Source organism: Diospyros lotus, chromosome 8 (assembly GCF_014633365.1).
Source record: "Diospyros lotus cultivar Yz01 chromosome 8, ASM1463336v1, whole genome shotgun sequence".
Classification (NCBI taxonomy): Eukaryota; Viridiplantae; Streptophyta; class Magnoliopsida; order Ericales; family Ebenaceae; genus Diospyros; species Diospyros lotus.
Genome location: NC_068345.1, coordinates 39,932,480 through 39,959,182, shown reverse-complemented (window position 1 = coordinate 39,959,182; position 26,703 = coordinate 39,932,480). Strand labels below are relative to the sequence as shown.

General features: G+C 36.8%; 2 protein-coding genes across 2 annotated transcripts; both read left to right on the top strand.

The window, feature by feature from the left end:
• Positions 1-372: 372 nt before the first annotated feature.
• LOC127807899 (endonuclease 4-like) lies at positions 373-11,887 on the top strand. The gene is made up of 10 exons (XM_052346111.1): positions 373-519; positions 612-743; positions 1,414-1,594; positions 7,352-7,462; positions 7,533-7,588; positions 8,581-8,664; positions 9,118-9,210; positions 10,437-10,504; positions 10,755-10,828; positions 11,546-11,887. The coding sequence occupies exons 2-10, from the start codon at positions 630-632 to the stop codon at positions 11,662-11,664; spliced, it is 900 nt and encodes a 299-aa protein (XP_052202071.1). The 5' UTR covers positions 373-519; positions 612-629; the 3' UTR covers positions 11,665-11,887.
• Positions 11,888-11,999: 112 nt separating this feature from the next.
• On the top strand, positions 12,000-15,171 carry LOC127807898 (endonuclease 1). The gene is made up of 9 exons (XM_052346109.1): positions 12,000-12,278; positions 12,789-12,969; positions 13,176-13,283; positions 13,387-13,442; positions 13,597-13,680; positions 13,997-14,092; positions 14,246-14,310; positions 14,532-14,605; positions 14,822-15,171. The coding sequence occupies exons 1-9, from the start codon at positions 12,144-12,146 to the stop codon at positions 14,944-14,946; spliced, it is 924 nt and encodes a 307-aa protein (XP_052202069.1). The 5' UTR covers positions 12,000-12,143; the 3' UTR covers positions 14,947-15,171.
• The last annotated feature ends 11,532 nt before the right edge of the window (positions 15,172-26,703 follow it).

The window sequence follows — 26,703 nt, the reverse complement described above, 5'->3', positions numbered from 1 at the left end:
TCTCTTCCTCTCTTTCTATTACTCTTTTTTTGACAATAAAAAATTATTGTCAGTATCTCTATTTTATTCAGACATTAATCTTTTCACATTTTCTCTATCTATTATACGAAAGTTATTATTATAATCATCACTTTTTTTATAATTAATTCATATTTCCATTGAATTTATAATTGAACTTAAATGTTAGAGATTTGATTACAAATTTAGATGTAGAAGAGTTTAGTCTCAGTGGCAACCAACAACTAAGAAACATTTGGTTGTTTATTTTTTTTATATTTTTTAAATACAGAAAAGGGGAAGAAAGAATATAAATAATAAGGGGAAAATAGTCATTTTATTTTATTTATTGATTTATTTAACAATTACAGAAATGTACGGAGAACAACGTTCTGGTTTTCCGACGTCGTATAGCTCTCTGATACCAGAAACTGGGAGAGTGAAATTACTCGCTACGGTTCGGAGAGAACTGACTCCTCATCCTTTAACGTCTAGGTTTATCTGCTGAATTTCAACGATCAGGTATCTGCATCTGCATATTCATAAATATATGTATATAGACCTATGTTTTCGTATTAGCCCCCTTTGAATGTATGATTTGTTTGGCTTTTTAGTGCTGATCAGTGGCAGACATGGATGGGTTTGAGCTGCTGTGGATTGGCAGGCTGATTCTTGTTCTGCAGTTGATTCCAGGAGTTCTAGGTTGGGGAAAGGAAGGACACTATGTTATCTGCAAGATTGCCGAGGTAAAGTTGCAAGATTGATGAAAAATTGGGTGTCTGTTTTTATGAATCTACAACTAATCTCACTTTCAAAATTTTCTAAAAAATTGGGTGTCTGTTATCAAAATTTTCTCAATCTGATCAGGTAAACCATGCTTATGTGAATGATACCGATTTAAGTGCAATCTTACCTAAAAAAATACTTCTCCTAAAATCGTTTGGATTTTATTTGCAGATGAAGTATAGGTTAGCCTGCTTATCTATACTGATCAGACAAGTACATGGAACTTACGGACTGGAGAATTGATTGTTATCTTCTGTTGATTTTGTGCTTTAAGCATGGTTTACCTGTCAGATTGGAAGTCCGAAGTTACTTGAAAAGTACATTAGATTCTTGGATTATACAAAATTGGGTGTTTGTAATTCGTGATCATGATGTGCATCTTTTTGGTTATTGCCTGACTTCGTCTTGACTCTTTAAACTGCCCAAGTATCAGTTTTTTATATTAATTAGTGGGACTAGCCGTGTGTATATGTGTTTGTGGTAACTGAAATGTCGTTTATGCGTAAGCTTAAGAAGAAATATAAGTCTAATGTCTAGCCCACTCATGGTATCTTTGTACGCTACACAAAATAGCACTGGTTTCTAAAGTTCTGTTGAGGAAATTGATGCAAAGACTGCTCAGTATCTCAGGCATATCTTTCTGAAGATGCTTCAGTTGCTGTGAAAGCATTGCTTCCTGATAGAGCTGAAGGTGACCTTGCTTCCGTTTGTTCCTGGCCTGATGAGATTCGGCACCATTTCCACTGGCGTTGGAGTGGACCTCTCCACTATGTAGACACACCTGATTTCAGGTGTAACTATGAGTACTGCCGTAAGTACATTTTATCTTTTAGTTTAATGTATTTACTGTGCCAGTCATCACATATCAGTTATTACTGTTGGCAGTTGGATTTTATCAATTGATTTATTTCATTAATCTTTTATTAGTTGATTTATTTCATTAATGTTTGAGTTGTTGTAATCTAGTAGGGGTCCTAATTTATAGGAGAGTAATCAACTCCTATACAATAGGAGAATTGTTAGGAGATTGAATAGTCTTAGAATTCTTCAAGGATTAGGAGTGTGTGTTATAAGTAAGATTGTATTCATTAGGTTTATGATATGAAAAAGATTATTTCTTGTTTTTCACATGGTATCAGAGCCAATTGTTTAGGGTTCTACAACTTTCATTGCTGCTATCCTCAGTAGTGCCTCCAGGGTTTGTTTTTCCCCCTCAGGCCTTCATCGCCAGCACTCTCCAACTGGGTTCTTCAGCCGCCCAGCCATAAGCGGCCTCTTCCCTGTCTTCCCTTCTCCATTACCGCCGTCGCCGGACCTACCTCTTGTGAACAGATCAGCCGCCACGCGCCGCTTAGTGCTGTCGCGTCTCCTACTGCCTTCTTCTCCTCTCTTTGTTTCCGCTGCAGTCGCGCTGTTCTTTTCGCTGCCACCAGATTGGAAGCAGCAACTGCTGCCTCCAGCCCCCCTATCTTCAGCCTTGATCGTTGCTCCCTTGTTCATCTACTCGGCCTTAATTGCCGCCCCTATCTTCAGACTTGATCGCTGCAAGTTGTCTCTAGCAAGGGAATGGCAGAAAACTTAGACTCCAGCATGAACACCGGAGAATTAGCCACTGAAAATTATGTAGCAGGTGTTAGTTCGAGAGCTGGTATCGGTTTTGGGGCAGGAGTAAATGCTACTACCCTATCGATTGGATGGTAAAAACTACCTCCAATGGGTGTAGCTGGTTCAAACTTTCCTCAAAGGTCGAGGAAAACTCAGCCATCTTACTTCTCTTCCTCCGGCAGCAACTGATCCCAATTTCCAGGTATGGGATATAGAGGATTCTCTTATTATGTCGTGGCTATAGAATGCCATGCAACCTGATGTAAGTAGAAATTATATGTTTCTAAATACTGCTAGGGAAATTTGGGAAGTAGTTAAGCAAACATACTCTAAAGTGCAAGATTCATCGGTTTTATATGAAGTTAAAACCAAGATAAGTAGTACTAAACAAGGGGGGATGACTGTTACAAAGTACTACAATAGCATGAACGGCTTGTGGTTAGAATTGGATCAATACCAAAAAATTAAGATGGTGTGTAGTGCTGATGCTGCAACCCTTAATAAGATCATGGAAAGGGATAGAATTGTTGAATTTTTTGCTGGCCTTAACTCGGTTTTTGATCAAGTAAGGGTGTAGATTCTTGGTCGAGAGAAATTGCCCTCACTCAATGAGGTATTTGCAATGGTAAGAAGTGAGGAAAACAAGCAGGCAGTGATGTTGCAGGGGGCATTCACTGATGGATCAACTTTAGTGTCAAACAAAGGAGAAGGATCAAGGCAGAGAGGTGGAAAATCAGGGGCACAAGGGCGGCCTAACAACAGAAAGGGACTTTGGTGTACATATTGCAAGAAACCTCGACATACCCGAGATAATTGCTTCAAGCTCCACGGAAAGGAAGCAGTCCTAAGCAAAATGGGAGGATTCCCAAGTACAGCTACTCGGCCTAGCACTCAATCCTATCTATCACAAAAGGGACAAAAAGAGGATGGAACTATGGAAAAGTTGGAGGAAAATTTTTCAGATCTCACTCTTCTCAACAGTGAGGAAATCAACAAACTGAAATCCTTTTTGAAGACCATACAAGATGATGGTAGTTACTCATTGGCTCATCAAGACCCTTCCGGTAAGCCCTCAGGTAAGTTTCCTTATTCTGTAATTTTTCCAGCATCAAACACTGATAGGAATGATACTTGGATCTTGGATTTCGGAGCTACAGACCATATGACACCTAATTCGCATGTGCTTACTACCTATCAACCCCTTAAGACCACGAAACAAATCTGCATTGCTAATGGCAAAACCTCCTCATGTGCCCCAATTAATTGGACGTGGCAATGTTTATCTAAGCCCAAACATAACCCTTAACCATGTTCTTCATGTGCCCCAATTATCAGCCAACCTCCTCTCTATTTCTCAACTCACAAGAAACCTACACTGCCATGCTATTTTTTCTACTAATGTGTATGAGTTTCAGGCAATGAAAACCGGGAGGAGGATTGGGGCTGCTAGGGAAACAAATGGGTTGTATTGCTTGACAAGGAAAGCAGCAAAGAACCAGCAACCAATAGCTTGCTCCTCTCAAATTATAGCCAACTATCACCAAATATGGCTGCATCACTACCGGTCAGGTCACCCACCATTTTCTTTATTGAAATCTATGTTTCCTATTTTATTTCTTTCTTTAGATCCTAGTACTCTTCATTGTGATGTATGTGTTATATCCAAACAACATCGTGTGTCTTACCCAATTAGCAATAAACTCCATTCTATTCCATTTGCATTAATTCATTCTGATGTATGGATCCTTGCAAAATTCCTACCTATTCTGGGGCACATTGGTTTATCTCATTTATCAGTGATTGTATTCGGATGACATGGATTTTTTTGCTAAAAGACAAAGCAGCCATTCAAACAGTCTTACCAAACTTCTATAAAATGATAACGACTCAATTTGGAACTCCCATAAAGAAATTTCGAGCTGACAATACTCGAGATTATTTTAACTCTTATCTGAACCACTTTTTCCTACAAGAAGGGATTGTCCATGAATCTTTCTGTATGGATACTTCACAACAAAATAGAGTAGCTGAAAGGAAAATGAGACATCTCCTTAATATAGCTCGAGCATTGCTTCACCATCATATCGTTCCTAAAATCTTCTAGGGGGAGGCTGTCCTTACGGCCACATTTCTTATTAACCACATGCCTACCAAAGTTCTAAACCAACAAAGTCCTCTCTCTTGCCTCACTACTCATTTTCGTGACTCTAATGTCCACACCACTCTTCCTCTTCAAGTATTTGGGTGTGTTTCCTTCGTTCATATTTCCAAATCCTCTCGGGATAAGCTTGATCCAAGAGCTGTGAAGTGTGTCTTTCTTGGGTATTCCCCCACACAAAAAGGATATAAATACTATCATCCTCCCACTCGCAAGCTCTATGTCTTTAAGGATGTCACATCTGTCGAGACTACTCCATTCTTTGGCGCTACCCAAGTTGGTCACTAGGGGGAGACTTCCTATGGTGACTCGAGTGACATCTTCTTTCCTCTACCATCTTCCCAGTCCACTCTTCAGCTTAATGCTGATCCTCATTTGGTCTCTAGTCAGCCTAGTCATGCCTCTAATTCTGACCCTATAGCTAGTCCATTTCCTCAACACTCAAACAGCCTTAACCATGGTGATGATCAGGCCAAATTTGATGAGCAAGAAGCCTTTCAGCAACTGCAAGGAAGATACAAGGGGTCTCCCTATGTATATAAACGAAAACAACTAAATCTAGAAGACCAGCAAGCTCCAAACTCCTCTCCCATTCAAAATCGGGATCACATGCAAACAATACCTCCAGCCTCTATCAACCAAATCCTTGATGATATCGACCTTCCCATAGCTCTTAGGAAGGGAGTTAGAAGCTGCACCACCCAACACCCAATGGCCAATTACCTATCCTATCATCGCCTCTCCCAAAACCATAAAAGCTTCCTAACATCTCTAGATTCAATTATCATTCCAAAATCAGTAACTAAGGCTCTGAAAAATCAAAATTGGAAGCTTGCTATGCTTGAGGAAATGAGGGCTTTAAAAAGGAACCATACATGGGATATTGTGGATAGACCTAAGGGAGTTAATCCAATGTGGTGTAGATGGGTTTTTAATATCAAGTATAAGGCCGATGGGACACTTGAGAGGTATAAGGCAAGGCTGGTAGCTAAAGGCTACACTCAATCATATGGGATTGACTACCTAGAGACATTTGCACCAGTGTCAAAGATGACCACAGTTCGTATTCTCCTATCATTGGCAGCCTCATTTGGGTGGAATCTACAACTAGATGTTAAAAATGCGTTTCTCCATGGAGATTTAGAAAAGGAAGTGTTTATGGATTTACCACCAGGATTTCATGAGGGACTCAGTGGGAAGGTATGTCGGCTAAATAAGGCCTTATATGGGCTCAAACAATCCCCTAGGGCTTAGTTTGGGCTGTTATCTAAAGCCATGCATATTATCGGTTATAGTCAAAGCAAGGGGGACCATACCTTATTCATCAAACACTCAACAAGAGGAAAGGTTACTATGCTACTGGTATATGTGGATGACATGATAGTAACTGACAATGATGAAGGAGAACAGGCAAAGCTTAAAGAAAAGCTAGCTAAGGAATTTAAAATCAAAGATCTGGGTGTGCCCAAGTATTTTTTGGGACTTGAAGTAGCTTATTCTAAGGCAGGTATTTTTCTCTCTTAAAGGAAATATGTGCTTAATTTATTGACTGAAACAGGATTGATTGGAGGAAAAGGGGCAAAAATTCCTATTGAACCTAACTGCAAGCTATGGAACAACCCTACTAGCAAGTCTATAGACAAAGGAAGGTATCAACGACTAGTTGGAAGATTGATATATCTCTCTCATACAAGGCCAGATATTACCTTTCATGTCAGCTTGGCAAGTCAATTCATGCACAATCTAACTGAGGAGCATATGCTAGCGGTTAGAAAAATCTTGTGTTATCTCAAGGCTACTTTAGGTAAAGGGATCCTATTTAAAGTAGGAAATAAATTGAATATTCAAGATTTTTCAGATCCAGATTATGTAGAGTCCATAACTGATAGAAGATCTACAAGTGGCTACTGTGTATTCCTATGAGAGAATCTGGTGTCCTGGATAAGCAAGAAGCAAAGTGTTGTGGCAAGATCAAGTGCAGAAGCAGAATTTAGGGCTATGGCCCTTGCTCTATGTGAAATTCTATGGCTACGAATTGTTCTTGATGATCTAAGAATTTCAGTCCAAAACACAATTAAGTTGTGGTGTGATAACCAGTCAGCAATCAGTATAGCACATAATCCGGTCTAACATGACTGGACTAAAGCATGTTGAGATAGGCAGATCACTTCATAAAAGAGAAGTTGGAAGCCAGACTCATTCACTTGCCATATGTTCCATCAGAGGAACAAGTTGTTGATATATTGACAAAAGGGTTGCCAGCAAAAAGATTTGAAAATCTAGCAAGCAAGCTAGGAATGTGGGACATCCATTCTCCAGCTTGAGGGGGAGTGTTGGCAGTTGGATTTTATCAATTGATTTATTTCATTAATCTTTTATTAGTTGATTTATTTCATTAATGTTTGAGTTGTTGTAATCTAGTAGGGGTCCTAATTTATAGGAGAGTGATCAACTCCTATACAATAGGAGAATTGTTAGGAGATTGAATAGTCTTAGAATTCTTCAAGGATTAGGAGTGTGTGTTGTAAGTAATATTGTATTCATTAGTTTTATGATATGAAAAAGATTATTTCTTGTTTTTCACAATTACAGATGTTTCTGTTTTTACATCACTATTCACTAGAGACGTAACTTTGTTAGTCCATCATTATCTGGTTTATATATTTATTTCAAGAACATTCCATCTTAAATCTGGCTTGTGGTTTGGGAAAACTCTGGTAAACGTCAATTTGTTGCCATGTGTGATCTAATTGTCAAATTTTTAAGGCAGTTCTCAGAAAATGACCTCTCTTCACCTTCTAATAGGGGACTGTCATGACTATGCTGGGCGTAAAGATATGTGTGTTACAGGAGCAATTTACAACTATACAATGCAACTTATGTCAGCTTATAATGGCTCCAACTCAGAAGTAAAATGTAAGCCCCACTGATTTGTTGGTTTTCAGTATCACTAAAATTCTGGGTACTTATACCCTCCTTATGACAGACAATTTGACAGAGGCACTCATGTTCTTATCACATTTTGTCGGAGATGTCCATCAGGTTTGCCATTCCAAATTCCTAATTTAAACATTGATATTAAGGCTCAACCTAAAAATCAACTTTAAAGCCCTAATCCCATTAGGTGGGGTTGGCATCGAAGCTCAACCTACAAAAACCTAACTAAAAGTTTGAGCTAAAAATCAACTTTAAAGCCTTAATCACATTAGGTGGGGTTGGCATTGAAGCTCAACCTACAAAAAGCTAACTAAAAGTTTAAGCCAATTACAACTACCTCACCTCAGGTTTCTGACAATAACTATTTCCTCCATGATGCTAGAAGTGGCTTTGTATGGTAGGGGTAGTGGGTGGGCTGCTGATGGTGGTCACACGAGCATGGTGATGTTAAGATAGGTTTTATTTCAGTATTTGAGTTTGCAGGTGGTATGGCATAGAGCTAGAAGGGGGGAAATGGGTTTGGGAGGGCCAATGAGAGTTTGACCAAGTTAACCCAGTTAACTAAGTTAATTTGGTGCACATAACATTTTGTTCCTCCTGAGTGACCAAGGGGATCAATTAATTTTTTTCCAAATGAAACAGAGTTTATCTCTCTAAAATGTACTCCTCCTGGATTCAATTTCCACATTATCCCATTTATCACTGAAGAAGTCTAATTGATCAGCATTACACAGTGCTATTGCTAGTGCATTCGATGAATTTGTACATGAAATGTTGCATATCGCTGGTTGTCATGTTAATATGGACATGATAGTGTCATTATCCCATGAGTGTGGTGTAATCACCATACATGTTTGATTGTGATAAATGGAAAGCCTACCATAGTATTTAGGCTCAGGTGCCTGGGACGTATGCAAGGGTGCAACCAGACAATCACTGATCTTCTATTCTACACCTTAAATTTGCTGTGCCCTTTTAGTTTCCTCTTTCACCTAATCCTAGTGGTTCTACACTTGTAGTCCAAAATTATTTTACAAAAATTGAACAAGCAACATGAAGTACTCGTTTACTCCTATTGTCCTGTTTTATGATGACAGCCTCTGCATGTTGGTTTCATTGGAGATGAAGGTGGGAACACCATCACCGTCCGTTGGTACCGGAGGAAGACTAACTTACACCATGTAGGTGCTTAGAAGATTTTTTTATCAAAGCTTTTTGCTTTTCTTTCTTATAGTTTTATAACAATTTCTTTTTCTATTCTAAGCAATTATTGTATTCTAGGGGCCTATCTGGGGAAAAACGAAAGAAAGAAAAAAGCTCTTATAATTGCAGGGAACGCCATGAATTAGGTCAATATCCAAATTAACTTCCTCTCTCATAACTTCATGCCATTTATTGGTCCTTAAGAAAACTGAAGTTGGGAGGAACAGTTAAGTAGCAAGAGAATCTGCATGGTAGATTTAATAGCAATTAGATCAATATTCAACACCAAAGATGTCCTGAACATGATTCATGTGAAGGGAGACTTGTCAGATAGTGCTGAAGCAGGAATGCGTTCTTCAATATGCAGATGTCAGTTATTTTGACTGTAGTTATCATTATTTATTTATTTATTTAATTTTGCTTTACTTCAGGTATGGGATAATATGATCATTGAATCTGCCAAGAAGACATTCTATGATTCTGATCTTTCAAATATGATCGAATCTATCCAAAAGAATATTACGGTATGCTCTTCTAATCTTCATGATTCTTGGCATATTAGAAGGATTGTAATATGTCCAAAGTTGGAAGACCCTGTGTCTAGACAATTCCAAATGCACAGCTTGTGGGCATAACTCGTCAAATAGGATACAGTGAATTCTCTAAAATCATTTGATACGAGTTAGAGGCAACCAATCAAAGTTCTGAAGTTGCTTTTCTCTACAAGAGAAGCATTATTTATTATGGGGTGCCTTTAACTGAAGATGATTTACTGTAACAACTGCTTTTTACTAGCAAAAAGAACTGCTTTTACCCCAAAGTACTTACTTTGTATTTATTTAATTATTATTTTTTCTTTTCGTCATCTATACCCCATCTTCATCCTTCAAATCCTTTTTAGCTTATTTGTCCTCATTTTTTATCCCACTCGATTTTTTTTTTCTACACATAGAATTAAGGCCAAAGCTAAAAGGAAAATTTTGTAAACAGCTATAAGACTATACTAGAACTCCAACATGTGAACATATGAGTGTAATGGAGATGAGGTTGTTAAGATGGATGTGCAGCCATACAAGACAAGATAAAATTAGAAATGAGATTATCTTAAAGCAGCTCCTATTGAAATGAAGATATGTGAGACACGATTAAAATGATCTAGTCATATGAGAATAAGACTACTAGAGGTTCCTCTTAGGAGAATGGATGAAATGGAACATTTTTTTAGCAAAAGAGGTCAAGGAAGATATAATAATTAAAAAAAAAAAACCTTAGGTATGGTAAGTGTTATAAGGAACTAATAAAATATAAGGTTGTAGATAGAAATGGTTGGTGAGCTAAAGTTCATATAGCTGAACCCACACAATGGGATTTAAAGCTTGAAATCTTGTTGAAACTTAGATGTTATATGCATTTAATTGTCATTATTTTGCAAACCATCATGATTTGATCCTCATATTCAACTTTTGTAACTGTTAAATCTACATAATCTGCAGTTGGATTTATAAATATGGAAATTCTGACAAGAATAACCAGCATAGAAGCTAAAATCCTAGTGTAACCTACAACTTCTTTATATCCTGTTGTTACTGTGAGTTGACAAATGCCAAAAATGCTTATCTAGAAGTGAAAACCATATTTTTCCTTACCATTTTAGCTATTCTCACATGTGATATTTACCATTCAATCTCCTATCCTTCTCTCTTGACATACATTTATTTACATATTTCCTCTCTCTTTCTTCCTGTGATAGGTTGGTTGGTCTGATGATATCTTACTGTGGGAAAGTTGCGCACTTGGTCAGACAGTTTGTCCAGATCCGTAAGCATATTTCTCTTCCATTACTTTGGATATTTCGTATGTAGATACATGGATGCATGTTACACAATGGCTTTAAGATGCTTAATATACTGACTCACTATGTTAAAACCATATGGGTACTTGGTGCATTATGCTTCTTAATGGATGTCAAGGAAAATTTGTGGAAATGAGTCATGTTTAAAACTTCATAACGAATTGAAACTTGGTAAAGCTGGCATAAGTTTTATGGCTAGAATATTTTACCTTGCAGGTATGCTTCTGAAAGTATTAATTTGGCTTGCAAATTTGCCTATAGAAATGCCACACCAGGAAGCACTCTGAAAGGTACATCATCAATTGTTTGTATCAGTTTTCCTTTAAAAGAAGTTGGCCTGATACAGTACTTGATCTCCAATTTTTTTTAGGTTGTAATGACAGAACATTACGTTGGAAGTTAGACATGAAACTTGGCTGGAAAAATTAAGTAGATTGCCTGCATTCTCGAGCATGAAAGTTTGTTTGCATTAGTGAAGTCATGAAAAATTTACCCGGGAAAAAAAAAAAGTCTCTTGCATCTCCTTGTAAGCTTCATTGGATCCGACTATTATTTTGGTTTATAATTAAAAATTGGAAATTTGGAGTAGTTAGAATATTCTTGTTTCCTGCTTATGCTGCTAATATATGCTTAGGGCCTTCTCAACATGTTTGTGGATCTTATCTTAATTTAGTTTAGAGAGGGTTTGGCATGCACCACAAAATTTATTCTTCAGTTTATCATTAAAATTCTGCACATGTAACTAAGCAAGGGATGCAATTATACAATTATTTAGCCAATTATATCTGTGGCGATCAACCGATTCTCTTGTTTGGATAATCTGGCTTCTTCCCTTGGTTGGCCCTGTCCTGCTATTCATGTGATTCAATAAACGCAGGGCATGCCCACCAATCTGCAACAATAATCTCACTCAAATGTGGCGATATTGACCTAAAAAAAATTGCTTATAATAACTTCTTATTTCTCTCTCAAATCTGATCAGTCTTCAATGTTTTGCTGTGATGTAGATGACTACTTCCTCTCTCGGCTGCCTGTTGTGGAGAAGAGGCTCGCCCAGAGCGGGATCCGGTTGGCTGCCACCCTCAATCGTATCTTTGCTGCCCGATCATCAATTGCACAAGAATGAAATAAAGGGATAGAGAAGCAACCTCATTTCTGTGTCATACTGATAAGATAAACAGAGGATAGAGAATTCAGATTTGATTGTTTAGTTGAAATTGGATCTCTCTAATCGCCATCCTGCATAGCTTGAAATGTCCTGCACGTCAGTCTCCTACCTACCTTCATTAACAATTTGTTGTCATTAAAGTAAACTTATAAAGAAAGGCAAGAAATGTACTTTATTGTAACCTCCTGGCTCTTATTTGTTTCTTTAATTGCTAAGATTCCTGTATGGCTATAGAATATGCCCATTTTGCTTGTGTTTACATCCAACTTTTCCAAGCTTCAAACACGGGGAAAATTTTAGACTTGCACTCAATGTGAACTCTCTCTTATTTATGTATATAAAACAAGCCTACCATTATGGGTCCATTCCATTTGCATTTGGTGTTCCACATTTAAGAAGCGAAGTAGATAAGCTTAGAGAAAGACAGCTTGAGAGGGATGGATTTGTTCAGGGGATTGATGAGAATGTCTCTGATGTGCTCTGTTTTCTTTCTTGGTTTTGTGTTCATTTTGGAAACCGGGGTTCAAGCTTGGAGCAAAGAGGGTCATATTATGACTTGCCAAATTGCACAGGTGCAGCCCATTCATCTGCTCTTACACAGAGGAAAATAATGAGAAAATTCCTCCCCCGCCCCTCCCCCCTCAAAACCCCAAGAAATAACTGTCGCCCAATCCTCTGTTTGAGAAACCAGACATATATTTGACATTTTTTTTTATCGCTTTTTACTCTTTGGGGGTGTCTCTGTCTGAGTAATCTTTTTCTATACAAGATGTTTCTCGTTTCTCGCTCCAAACATCTATTCAGATTTTCCCTAATGCTGTTCAATAACTTAAGACGCTAGTTTATTCTTAATATAATAGAAATAATTAAGCAGTGATGACTTAATGCTGTTTCTGTCTCGTTTCACCAAAGCAGTGTCTAATTTTCTAGCTAAGTCTCCAAAACTGAAACATGAAAGGCCAGTCATCGGATCCGATAGCTTGAAAGTCTCCTTTTCTTGCTTGAAAAGTTTTTCAATTTCTGTTTCTGAAAACAAAAGCCAACAGATTGGTAACTTGCATCTTCATTCTTGATGAATATAGGAGCTGCTGGAGCCAGAAGCAGCACATGCTGTTAAGATGCTGTTGCCCGACTATGTCAATGGCGACTTATCGGCTGTGTGTGTATGGCCCGATCAAGTAAGGCATTGGTACAGATACCGCTGGACGAGCCCTCTTCACTTCATTGACACTCCTGATGAAGCCTGCAACTTCAAGTACAAAAGTAAGCTGCCAATCAATTTGCTTGCTCATGCTTAATTCTTAATTTCTTCTCTCTGAAGATAAAGCCATTGATGGAAATGATAGCGAACTAAAATTCATGTAACCGACCTCACATGTTAGAATAAAAGCTTGATGCGTTATTTATGCTTAATTCTTGTACCTTCATAGACAAACTTATTAACATTTTATCATCGAAACTTGGCACAGGGGACTGCCATGATCCTCATGGAGTGGAGGATATGTGCGTTGCAGGTGCCATAAGAAATTTCACCACTCAACTCTCACATTACAAAGAGGGAACTTCTGATCGTCGTTGTAATTACAGCCTAATCAAGCTTAATTAACTGAGTTTTTGTGTTATAATCAATATGGTCTCCCAAACCAATTAATGGTTTTTGTTTTTTTCTTTTGAGTGCAGATAATATAACCGAGGCCTTACTATTCTTGTCACACTTTGTGGGTGATATTCACCAGGTATTTGGTGCAAAGTTTGATTTCCTTTTTTCTTTTGTTCTTTGTGTCTTTCTCTTTAGCTAACCACCCATGGTAGAATTTGGGCTCAATATGCTTGTTTTGTGTTTTTCTCTTGTTTGGAGAGCATAAATCTTCCATTTCCTTGCTGTTGCAGCCAATGCATGTAGCATTCACCAGCGACGAGGGAGGTAATACTATAGAATTGCGCTGGTTTAGGCACAAATCGAATCTCCATCATGTGAGTACAAGTATTTCTTATGGTTAATTTTTTCATGCTTACACCACATTTTCTCTCATTAAAAGAAACAATAGTCTTAAAACAGTAAATTTGTGTGTCATTTTGAATGAATTCTATGGGTGTCAACGTACAGAGCTATTTATGGAGAAAATTACAAGTAATAAGCCTATACAAGAGAAGAAACTTAGAGAAAGATAAGCCCAATTCAAATTTGATCTGATTCTAATCTTAACTCTTCAACATATATCAGAATATGCATAGCTTGACAAGCTTTGAACTTCTTCAAGATTTTAAGCGGCTTTCTTGCAACATATAGGTTTGGGATAGAGAGATCCTTCTTACTGCTGCTAAAGATTACTATGGAAATGACATGTCCCTCCTTGAAGAAAGCATAGAGGGGAACTTCACTGATGTAAGGGGTTCTTTTTATGCAGCATCTTGAAAATAATGCTTTTATTTTGTAAATAAGTTCACAATTATCTGAAAAATTGCTTGTGATAGTAAATGAGTCATCCATGAAAGCTAGTTCCAAACCATTCAGTTCACTGCAATTTTCGGTACGCAGGGAATCTGGCACAGTGATGTTGCATCCTGGAAGGAATGTAATGATATTTCTGCTTGTGTGAACAAGTGAGTTCTTTCTCTTGGGATTATTAGAATACTTCAACTGTATGTTTCAAATGTATATATATACGCTTAATTGTTGACTACCTAATTTAATCCTCCTCTTTTGTCCACTCTTGGGATTGACTATAGATAGGAATCCACAAGCAAGGTTGCTATTTCGCTTTCTATAGATATTTTCCAGTCATATGTCTCAGCTATGCCTTTCTTGAATGGCATGAACACAGGTGGGCTTCAGAAAGTATAAACATAGCTTGCAAATGGGCTTACAAAGATGTTGAACCTGGTGTCACCCTAGGGGGTATGTCAACATTTCCATCATATTTACACATAGTTGCAATGAAAACAAGTACTTCTTTTAGAAGTTGGTTTGCTTTATACAATCTCACTGCACCAAATTGCTATAACGGCCTTATAGAAGATAAGGCTATTGATAAAAATGATTGACTTGCTAAACTTTATGTGGCCGGCCCGTATAATAGAATAAAGACTTGTATGTTTAATGTGCATTCTACAGATGATTACTTCAATTCAAGGCTTCCAATTGTCATGAAACGAATAGCCCAGGGAGGAGTTCGACTAGCAATGATTCTAAACCGGGTTTTTGGCGAAGTAGATGAAGATTTGGCTGTAGCAACTTGATTAACTGGCCCACCAGAAGGACCCAGTAATCTCAACACAGATCCTTCTTCATACCAGACCATAGGTTTGTCTCAGGATTACATATCTAAACTATGTGTAACAATAGTTCTTGTAAGCTTACCATTTTCCCTTTATATTTTTAGACTATTGTGGACAATTCTCAGACTCAGAACGAATAATGTGTAAAGATGCAGGGAGCAAACTCTCATGAATAATTAATAGAAAATTTCATTCCATTTGCATTCCAAGCTTAGGACAAGAAACAGCCAAACAGTCGAGACCCAGATGTGGCCAGAATCTGTTCGGTGGCACATAAATGCCAAGAATTAGACACATATATTGTGGTACCATGCCAATCTCTTTTCAGCAAATAAGAACTCCTTTCCATCACTTTTTATGCCAAATTGGAAAGAGGGTTATTTGGGTATATATTTGGAGGGGTTCCAAACAACATTGAAATGCCAAAAAAGGTGACTTTACAATTATACTTTGGGATTAGCATTGAATCTCTTTTACTTAGCAACCATGATTTGTGAAATATTATGCACAAGCACAGATGATAGTGACTCTCATCGATTTTTAATTGATAAAGTTCAGCTGCAGTTTCATACAATGAATCGCATTGAAAAGTCGAAAAGCCTCCGAATTACTATTAATTTCAACAGCATCATTTATGAAGGAGCATCATATTGCATTTCCAACCTTTTCACTGTGCATCAAACAAACAGAGTCACACGGTTCATCTCTCTCTCTCTCTCTCTCTTTAAACTACCAAAACTGTGGCTTCTTCTTGTTCTTCATCTCTCGCCGGCGAGCTGGTGTCGGCGGCGGGACGGAGAACGAGAACCGAAAGAGAAGAGAGAAGACAACGAGTGGGCCAGGCCCAAAACCATCGCAACCTTGACATGGCCGCGCCGGGGAATCGAACGGCCGTAAGACGACCTTCTCGAGGAACTGGCACCCTTGATCATCATCGTCGGCGTCTTCAGCCTCGAACTCACAAACGATCGTTCTCGAGCGGTAGTTCTGGTGTCGTTAACCGGTGGAGAGGTGAGTAACTCGACGGCTGTTGTGCGTATATATAGGCCGAGGGTTTAGAAATTGCCCCTCGTTTAGCCGGAAATTACAACTTTGTATTTCATTAATTCGATCTGACAATATTGACCCTCGATGAGTTCACACGTGACGTGGGGTCTCTGAAAAGGTCGGGTTCACATTGGCCATAGCTCATGGCAGTGTAGCTTGGTAGCTTCTAGTCCCAGCAAATCCCTGAATGGTCGTGACTGTGCTTATTGTGAAATCTTTTTATACCAAGGAAATCATAAAATTAACCAAATTGAATCCAACTAGATCATAAAATCGTGATTTTCTTCAATTGATTTGATGGCACGGCCAAGATGTGAAAATGGGTATTATAATTAGATGTTCTTATAAGATTACAAGAAAAATATTTTTTAATTAATTATTATGGCATGATTGTAAGTTAAAACTTAAAAAATATTGATCTTAAAAGGAGATTTCGCTTATCAAAAATAATACCTGTAACCCCGTGGGTGACTCCAATGACAAGGCCAAGAGATGGACATGTTTGAGATCTTAAATTCAAAATTTTTTGAAAGCGTTATATGAAGATTAAACCATAATTTATTTGAGAGTGGGTTGGAATGAGACCCACTTCTCCCAAGAATAGTGGGGCACAAGTTCTGATGCTTGGGTTATCAAAAAAAAAATAATACCTATACATTAAATTATTATTGACTAATTATATATATTTCTTCTTTTATAATTATATATTCTTTCCAATATAATGTGCTATATTATATATATATTTATAAAAGTGGAACATGTCTCAAAAGTGTTGTAGTTTATTTTAAATTAAACTAAAGGAAGAAGTATAGGGAACAAGAGAAGGAGAGGAATATAATCTAAAAGATAGCCTTCTATTAATCTGGAAGAAGAGAACAGAAAAAACTTCCGCACAGAAAGCTGATTGCAGCTAGCCTATTTATAATAGGCAGAGACTCCTACTTTCATGCCACTACTAACAAAATAGCTTAAGACTAGAACTTACAAATTAACTGAATTCAATCAGAAAAACTAATAAGTAGATAAGACTAAAGATTTATTCAACTACCTAACTAGCATAGAATCAGGATTACACATCAACATCCTCCCTTAATCCTGATTCGACAAAGTAGTCATTCCCATCTTCTGCTTCAACTTGATGAAAGCTTCATACTTCAGTGGCTTGGTGAGGATGTCAGCCACTTGATCTTCAGACTTGCAGTACTCCAATTTTATCTCACTTTTGGCAACCTGATCTCTCAAAAAATGATAGCGTATGTCTATATGCTTGCTTCTTCCATGTATAACAGGATTCTTGGCCAGATTAATTGTAGAAACATTATCAATAAAAATCTTCGTAGACTCTCTCTGTGGAATATAAATATGACCCATTAAATAACGCAACCAGATTGCTTGACATGCACTTGATGTTGCCGCTACATACTCTGCTTCACAGGTTGAAAGTGCAACAATTGATTGCTTCTTAGAGGACCATGAGCAAGCTGTATTTCCGAAATTAAAACAGTAACCAGATGTGCTTTTACGGTCATCTAAATCTCCTCCCCAGTCACTGTCTGAGTATCCTACAAGAGTACACTGGTTAGTTGAAGCATAAAACAGACCATGATCATAAGTACCTTTTAGGTACCGCATAATTCTCTTGGCAACTTGCATATGAGATTGTCGAGGAGATTCCATAAACCTACTAATCAAACCAACTCCATAAGAGATATCAGGTCGTGTGCATGTCAAATATCGAAGGCTGCCAACAATTTGCTTAAAATAAGTTGAATCAATAGGAGCCCCGTCATCATTCTTTGATACTTTCGTTCCAACTTCCACAGGGGTTCTCACAGGATTGCATTCAAACATATGAAACTTCTTTAAGAGATCAATAGCATACTTCTTTTGGGAAATAAAAATCCCATCTTCTCTCTGAACTACTTCTATTCCAAGATAATATGACATTAGACCAAGGTCTGTCATTTCAAATTCATCCAACATAGATCTCTTAAATTCTGAAATCATTCTGGGATTATTGCTTGTAAAGACTAAATCATCAACATAAAGACACAGCAATAATATATCACCAGAATTATTAACTTTAACATATAAAGAGTGCTCAGAGGGGCATTTTCCAAAACCTGTTTTACTGAAGAAATAATCAATGCACTTGTTCCATGCTCTCGGTGCTTGTTTCAGGCCATACAAAGCTTTCTTCAGTCTATAAACTTTATCTTCCTTTCCCTTCTTCACAAATCCTGGAGGTTGCTTGACATAGACTTCTTCTTCCAATGGACCATTTAAAAATGTCGACTTCACATCCATTTGGTGAACCTTCCAATGATTCTGTGCAGCCAAAGCAATAATCAATCTAATAGTTTCAATTCGAGCAACAGGAGAGAATACCTCTTGATAGTCATAACCCGGACGTTGCTCATATCCCTTCGCCACCAATCTTGCCTTATGCTTTTCTAACTTGCCATCTGACTTTCTCTTTGTCTTGAAAACCCACTTCACATCAATGGCATTGTGACCTTGTGGAATATCAGTAAGCTCCCATGTGTCATTTCTTTCTATTGCGTTTATTTCTTCAGTCATAGCCTTCACCCACTTGTATTCTCGATTTGCTTCCTCAAAAGTCATTGGTTCACAATCTGCGAACATTGCGAAATGCACAAAATTTCCATCATCATCAATAGCATTGTCAGAAATTACCTCAAAATCACGCAAGGTAATTGATGGCTGCCATTGTCTCCTTGGTCTTTCTGTTTCCAAAGGAGCAGATCTTTCTTGGGCAGAGATTGGTGAAGCCTCAAAATTTCTGATGGGAGCAGCAACTTCAGAGACCTCTTCAAGGTCAGTAATGAGGTGTCTTCTTGAATCATCATGTATTTCTTCATCCCATTTCCAAATCTCATCTTCGGCAAACCTCACATCCCTGCTTAAAATCACCTTCTTTGTTACTGGATTATATAGCTTGTAGCCACCACGCTTGTAGCCAATAAAGATGGTTTTCACCCCTCGATCATCAAGCTTTGTCCTTGTTTGTGCTGGAACATAAGCATAAGCAACTGATCCAAACACCTTTAGGTGTTTTACACTTGGCTTGTAACCACTCCATGCTTCTGCAGGAGTAATATCCTGGACACTCCTTGTTGGAGACCTATTTAATAAATAAACAGAACACGATATAGCTTCTGCCCAAAAAGAATTAGGCATACCTTTGGCCTTTAACATGCTCCTTGTCATATTCATTATCGTTCTGTTCTTTCGTTCGGCAACTCCATTGTGCTGTGGAGTGTAAGGAAATGTGACTTCATGCTTGATTCCCTGTTCTTCACAAAACTTGTTAAATTCAGCAGATACATATTCACCCCCACCATCAGTTCGCAAAATCTTAATAAAATGACGGCTTTCCTTTTCGACATGAGCCTTGAATTTCTTAAAATATCCAAAAACATCGGATTTCCTTTGCAGAAAATAAACCCAGATTTTTCTGCTATAATCATCAATAAAAGTGAGAAAATACCTATTGTTTCCAATAGTTAGTGTGTTCATCGGGCCACATACATCGGAGTGAATGAGTTCAAGTGGTTGTACTGCACGCTGATTTCTTACAGCAAAGGGCATCCTACTTTGCTTTCCAAGAGTACAGGCTTCACATAACTGATCATGATGTTTAATGCTTGGCAAACCAGTCACCATATTTTTCTGAGCAAGCAACCTTAAACTACGAAAATTTAAATGCCCAAAACGAAGATGCCACAGCCAAGATTCATCATTTATTATAGCATTAAGGCAGGTATAACTACCACTAGAAATATCAACTCGAAACATTCTATTCATGGTCAGAGGAGCCTTAAGAATGAGTGTACCTCTCTTATCAAGAATGGAGAGTTGTTTGTTCCGGATACTCATGTCATACCCTTTTTCCAGCAGCTGACCAATACTTAGCAGGTTACTTTTCATGCCCGGCACATAAAAAACATCAGAGATGTATTTATGATCTCCATTCTTCAAATTTATGAGAATCTTCCCTTTCCCCATTACTGGAATTGTGCTGTCATCGGCAAATTTGACCTTGGATTTTACTGATTCATCAAGGTCAGTAAACAACTCCTTCTTGCCACACATATGATTTGTACATCCGGTGTCAAGAAACCAGGTGTGATAGCTTGGTGCTTCATCAGCTGCTGTAACCATCAAGAGGGCATGACTCTCATCATCTTCACTTCCTTGTACATACTGAGCCCTTTGATCATCTTTTTTGTATCTGCACTCACTCGCATAATGTCCAAATCTATGACATGAGTAGCATTCAACATTAGACTTGTCATACCTCTCTTTACCACGTCCTCGACCTCGGCTTCTGGAGTTCGAGTTGCGTTGATGGTGGTTATCTGATCTCTCCTTCTTGTCATTTCCTTGAAAATTGTTCTGACTTCCGCGGCCTCTGTTGTTGTTGTGACCCCCACGTCCTCGTCCTTTACCACACAAACTACCTTGTCCTAAATTGGTGTCACTGCTTCGTTCCGCTTTGGTGGAGACTTGACTTTGAAAGGCCTGCTCAATAGGCTTTTCAATTTGCTTCTCATTCATACGTTGCTCATGGGCTTGCAACGTACCTGATAGCGCATTAGTTGTCATCTCGGACAAATTATGAGCTTCTTCTATCGCCACCACTATATGCTCAAATCTGGGTGTTAGTGTCCGCAAAATTTTTTCAACTTTTAACTGCTCTGTATATTCCTCCCCATAAATTTTCATTTGATTTGTCAAAGCAAGAACTCGACTTACATAATCAGAAACACTTTCAGAAGATTCCATTTGTAAGAGTTCATATTGACGTCTTAGTGTTTGGAGTCTCACCTTCTTAACTTTATCCTCACCTTTAAATGACGTCATCAGGGTATCCCAAGCTTTCTTTGACGTTGTTGCAGCTTCAATCTTCTCAAAGACCTCATCATTCACCCCTTGATGAATGAGATACAGTGCCTTCTTGTCCTTCTTCTTCTGTTCGCGATGAGCATTTCGCTGTGCTTCAGTTGCTGTTTCAGCAATTGCCGAAACTCCAGCCTCTACCACACTTAGCAGTTCGTGGTAGTCAAAAAGCACTCTCATCTGAACACTCCATCGGTGGTAGTTTTTCCCAGTCAAAATGGGAACAGAAATCTGAGTTGAGCCGTTCATCAACTTGGCTCTGATACCACTGTTGTAGTTTATTTTAAATTAAACTAAAGGAAGAAGTATAGGGAACAAGAGAAGGAGAGGAATATAATCTAAAAGATAGCCTTCTATTAATCTGGAAGAAGAGAACAGAAAAAACTTCCGCACAGAAAGCTGATTGCAGCTAGCCTATTTATAATAGGCAGAGACTCCTACTTTCATGCCACTACTAACAAAATAGCTTAAGACTAGAACTTACAAATTAACTGAATTCAATCAGAAAAACTAATTAGTAGATAAGACTAAAGATTTATTCAACTACCTAACTAGCACAGAATCAGGATTACACATCAACAAAAAGTCATAAACATCAAGTGGTGTTCGGTAGGCGATTTGTTTCCTATCCTTATCACTGTGGTCGCTAATGAAGCATCAATCAAATGGAAAGGAAAAAAAGCCAAAGCATACGTCATTGGCGCCTGCGGCATAAGCCATGGCAACGTGTGTCCTAATTATTGGTCTGAGCTTGAATTGATTCCATGGGACTGAACAGATAGCGTCTTGAAATGCAAGACAAATTGTAAAATAAAGCTTGGAAATGTCTCTTCTTCTGCAAATTGCAGTACTATTCAAATTTACGAGCCCTTCGGCTACATGATCGATCACACAGCTCTCTCTCTCTCTCTATCTCTCTCAACGTCAATGAGCTCATTCATTCACTAGAAGGATTTCGGATTGCTAGCATTCAAGAAAAATCAATTGCAACAAAGGATGCAAGACAAATCGCAAAATAAAACGTGAAAATTTCTTATCCTCTCTGCAAATTGCACTCCTCAAATTTACAAGTCCTTTCGGTCGATTGCACATCGCTCTCCATTAACATCATCAAGATGAGTCGGAGCGACTGAAGACTGCGAGTTGCTGAAGCAGTTGTAATTCATCGGCCGGCAAACCGTGGAGGAGAAGCGATCTTGGAAGAGAAGAGAAGCCAGAGAGTTGGCCACGCCACACACCATGGCCACTTTCACCTGCCCTCGCCTTGGGAGCGGACGGCCGGAACTACAGCTCCTTGACGAATTGCCGGCGCCGATCATGGTCTCCGATCTCCTTCTACCTGCCATCTCTCTTCTCTCTGTCCTCCTCCGGCAACGCATCCTCCAGTGGCTTTGAAATGACTGTACGATCGGGACGAGGAGTTGTGGCCTCGCAGGAATCAGGCCCTGTCCTCGCTGCTACTTGCTCAAATTAAATATAGAGGTGAAGTCCAATACGTCCAATTCTTGCCCCAGCTTTTGTCAATAACTCATTATTGACAACTTCTTGACTGTGTTGCCCTCTGGATAAATGGTAAAGCTCTTAATTCACCCAATACGTCCAATTCTTGCCCCAGCTTTTGTCAATAACTCATTATTGACATGTTCTCGAGTGTGTTGCCTGGATAAATGATGAGCTCTTAATTTTTTTTTAACTTTTTTAAAAGTGACAGGGGATTAATTTTTATTAAAAATAAAAATATCTCATTTAATAAACATTCATCTCGTGTTTACTTAAGAATGGTTAAATTTGTGACTACAATAAATTTATTCAGAAGCTAAACTAAGAGGAAAACCAATTTCTTCCAAGTTCAACAAACAAAATCTGAACACCTAAGTCAAAAAAAAAAAAAAAAAAATTCTTGACTGTGTTGACGCCATGGCATTTAGTGTTCACATCTTTGTTCCTTTTCTTTACATTAATATAATTTAAGTTCACATGCATGGCAAAATCATATTTTTGTTCGTGTACCTTTTTATGTGTTAATTCAATTTTTTTGTTATTTTAATTATATTTTTAAATTAATAATTTTAATTTAATTTAATTTTTATATTTTTATTTATAAAAAAACTATAAAGTAAGATGATAAAATTAATTTAAAAATATAAGTGTAAGGGTGTAATTGAAATAAAAAAAATTAAATAAACACAAAAAAATATGAATATAAAAATATAAAATTAACGTCACACACCTCACACATGTGAAGAATAATTCAAGGGTTTTATTATTGAGTGTCTTTGAGACATTTGTATAGGTGTATTTAGTAAAATTTATTTTTAATATTAAATATTTTTATTATTTAATAATAAATATATCTAATTTTAAAATATTTAAATGTTTAAGTATAATTTGATTTTGTCTGGTGAAGGGCATTTCGTCAATCAAAGTGGAGGGGACAAGTGAATGTCAAGTGTCATATCAATAATTGGGGCTGCACTGACTTCAAAGTTCAAGGTGAGTGAATTTTGAATTTTATTCTGACAATTATTGCCAAAAACATAAAAATCACGTGCCTCTTTTCTTTTCTTTTCCGTTTACAAATGGAATCGAATGTCAGGGGTCACGTGGGCTCCTCCCGGTCCTTCTCAACCTGGCCGGATAATCCTATTTATTTAGACTAATAAATTTATTTAATATTGAAAGCATATTATATATTATTATATAAAATATTAATAAAATTATCAAATTTAGATATTTAAATAACATTTTCAAGACAATATGTACACATAAACATAAATATATAGAGAGAGAACACTGAGATATGGTAATTTAATTTAATGTATCGTACATTATAATTTGATTTTTTATTTAATTGTTTTTTAAGTTATGTAAAAATATTATTATTTAATAATTCTACAAATAGAAAGTGACAACAGCGGCTGCGTCATTCACTCGAGGGAATGTCAATATGCTTGCTGAGTACATTGAATCAAGGCTTTGAATTAAGTTCACCGTTCGGGCTTGATTATGCTTTATAATAATATTTTTATTTAGTTATCTATTGGGAGATGCGTGGGGGGTGGCTCGGGATGAGGGTCCCCTTTGCTGCATCAGCATGGCCAATCTGATTGTGTTCGCCTAATTCTGACCCTCCACAAGGTATATTAAATGTTCAGCCCATCGGTCTAGTCAAAATCGGACCATCACATCAGCAGACAGCACCTTCTCCAAATGATATCCAAAATTCATTTTAATTATATTTTTGTTTTTTTCATTCCTTCCAAAATGGAGAGATGGCTATGGAGTTAAAGCACGTTGCCCTCAAATAAAAAAACAAGGACAATTGGACAAGTGATAAAACTTATATTTTAAAAAAAAAATGATAGAAGATTAACTCTCAATAAAAATAAAAATATCTTATTTAATAATATCTATTCATATATTCATTTAAAAATATATAAATTTGAGATTATATCCGATTTATTCAGAGAGCAAATCAGGAGGAAAGACAATCTCCGCTAAGATTAGACAAGTAAAATTCGAACGTCTGAAATATATAAATAAATAAGAATAATTAAGTAATATTAAATAAAATAAATAATTAACAAATTTAAATATACAAATTTAGACTTTTATCTCACCGAACAAATATCTTAACTTCGCCTACCCTTACCATGTCTAAAGACTCATCAATATTTTTTTTTAATAATAAGAGTTTATCAAATTTTATTATATTAAAATAATAATAAAGGCTTATGTAACTTTTTCTTTTCTGATGATGATTATATATATATATATATATTTGTGATTGTGTGAATTTCAATTTTTATAATAATTCTTTTATTTGTCCATCTTTTCCTTTTTATAAAGTTCAATCAAACTCTTTAATTATTAGAGATGCATGTCAAGATTCTACAAGTTTGATTTATTGGGGTCAACAACTATAGTGATAGTGACGACCACTAACTTTAAATATTAAATTAGCCTTTTCCCTTTTCAATAGTTAGTAGTAACCTTTTTTTTCTTTTTTTTGTTCTCAGTGCAACAATAGTTAGGATTTTCATTTATTGGCTAAACTTTTCATTATAGTTCAATAAGCCTGCAAACTCATGATAACTTAGCCCCTGCTTTTCTACTTTATTTGTAATGGTTTCGGCAAGGTCCATTTATTTATTTATTTTTCCGGCTGGTCTAAGGTGGCTCACATCAAAGGCTTCTATCTAGTTATAAATTGACAATAACTTCTTATGTGTTGATGATCAAAAGTATTTTTTGCATTATTGATCTTTTTTAATTGATAGTTACTATTGACATTCTTCATTTAAATTTTCATGAAAGAAGTAATCCCTTCTTCATCATTAAAGGTGTACAAACAGTCAAATCAACAAATTGAATAAATTGAATTTAATTCATCGACTAAACCTAATAAATTTTACTAATCGATAATTGAAAAAAATGAATATAAAACGTATAAATCAAATTGACTGAATAAACTTAACAAGATTCTACTACAGGGCCAGACAACCTCATAGAAAAGCTTACAGAATAAGGTCAGAAAGACTAAAACGCCCTCAATTGCCTAGCCCAGCCTTCGCCTATCTCTTTTCTCCCTCCCATGGCGAATTTGCGCATAGAGCCCCAGCCTCCCATCTCTCTATCTTCTTCGTGCGATTGCCGACCGCCGCGCCTCGCCTCCAGCATCATCGCTTCGCTGCGCCTCGTCTCGTCGCTGGATGCAGCGATAGTCGACGAGGCGCGACAGTCGTGCGGAGAAGACAGAAAGGAGAGAGGCGAGGGCTTTGCAAAACAATCATGGGAGAAAGAAGACATGAGAGAGGCGAATGTGGGTGAGGGCAATTAGGTCATTTTGACCCTATTCGGTAAGCCTGTCTGTAAGGGCGTCGGACAATGTAAAATTATTCACTTTAACAAATACAAATAAAAAATAAAATGATCAAAATGAACTACTCGATATATCAAACAAATTAGAAAACTTAACAAAAAATCAAACAAGTTAGAAAATTGTATAGCATGCAAAAAATAATGTCATTTTATAATCATAAAAAAACGTTGTCATCTTAAAGTTTAGTCGATTTGATTAATTTGATTATTTTCAACCCAAAAAAATTGAATCAAAACTAAAATACTGAATTTTCTTAAAAAATAATTAAACTAAACTAAATTAAAAAAAATTAAATTGAACTGTCAATTTCATCGTTTTGATTTGGTTAGTTAGGTTAGAGTGAAATTTTGTAAATCATCACTCATCATCAGTTGCGGTCAACAATAGTGATTGAAGCCAGCAGTAATTTAGTTTTTTTTATTTATCTAAAAGAGCAAGAAAGGTAGAAAGAATATTTTATTATTTCTCATCTATTTGTAGTAAAAAAAAAATACATGATGTACAATCTCAAAAAAATAAATCATTATTACTTTTGATATATCAAAAATATCTATATTGTTTTAAAAAATCTCAACATGCTTTATGTAATTTACCCTCAAAACTGCGTCTCATACGAGAGTAAAGGCTAGTTTGGCTTTGGAATTTTTTTTTAAAGTTTTGAAGCTGGGTAATGTTTAAGCTGGTTATAGTGTTTAAGTTGAGTAGCATTTAAGTTAATAATGTGTTTGAATAAATGTGTTTTTAAACTAATAGTTAATAGTTATGTATTTAGTTTGAAAGAGCTAATAAACTATTACAACTTGATAAAAAGATAAAAATAGACATGTTATTGAATGATATAAAATTTTATCATTAGATATTGATAA

Coding starts and splice junctions, on each gene's coding strand:
- LOC127807898 (XM_052346109.1), top strand. CDS start 12,144: ATGGATTTGTTCAGGGGATTGATGAGAATGTCTCTGATGTGCTCTGTT. Junction 13,443..13,596: donor TTGTGGGTGATATTCACCAG/GTATTTGGTGCA, acceptor TTGCTGTTGCAG/CCAATGCATGTAGCATTCAC. Junction 14,311..14,531: donor ATTTCTGCTTGTGTGAACAA/GTGAGTTCTTTC, acceptor GCATGAACACAG/GTGGGCTTCAGAAAGTATAA.
- LOC127807899 (XM_052346111.1), top strand. CDS start 630: ATGGATGGGTTTGAGCTGCTGTGGATTGGCAGGCTGATTCTTGTTCTG. Junction 1,595..7,351: donor GTGTAACTATGAGTACTGCC/GTAAGTACATTT, acceptor ACCTTCTAATAG/GGGACTGTCATGACTATGCT. Junction 9,211..10,436: donor CTATCCAAAAGAATATTACG/GTATGCTCTTCT, acceptor TTCCTGTGATAG/GTTGGTTGGTCTGATGATAT.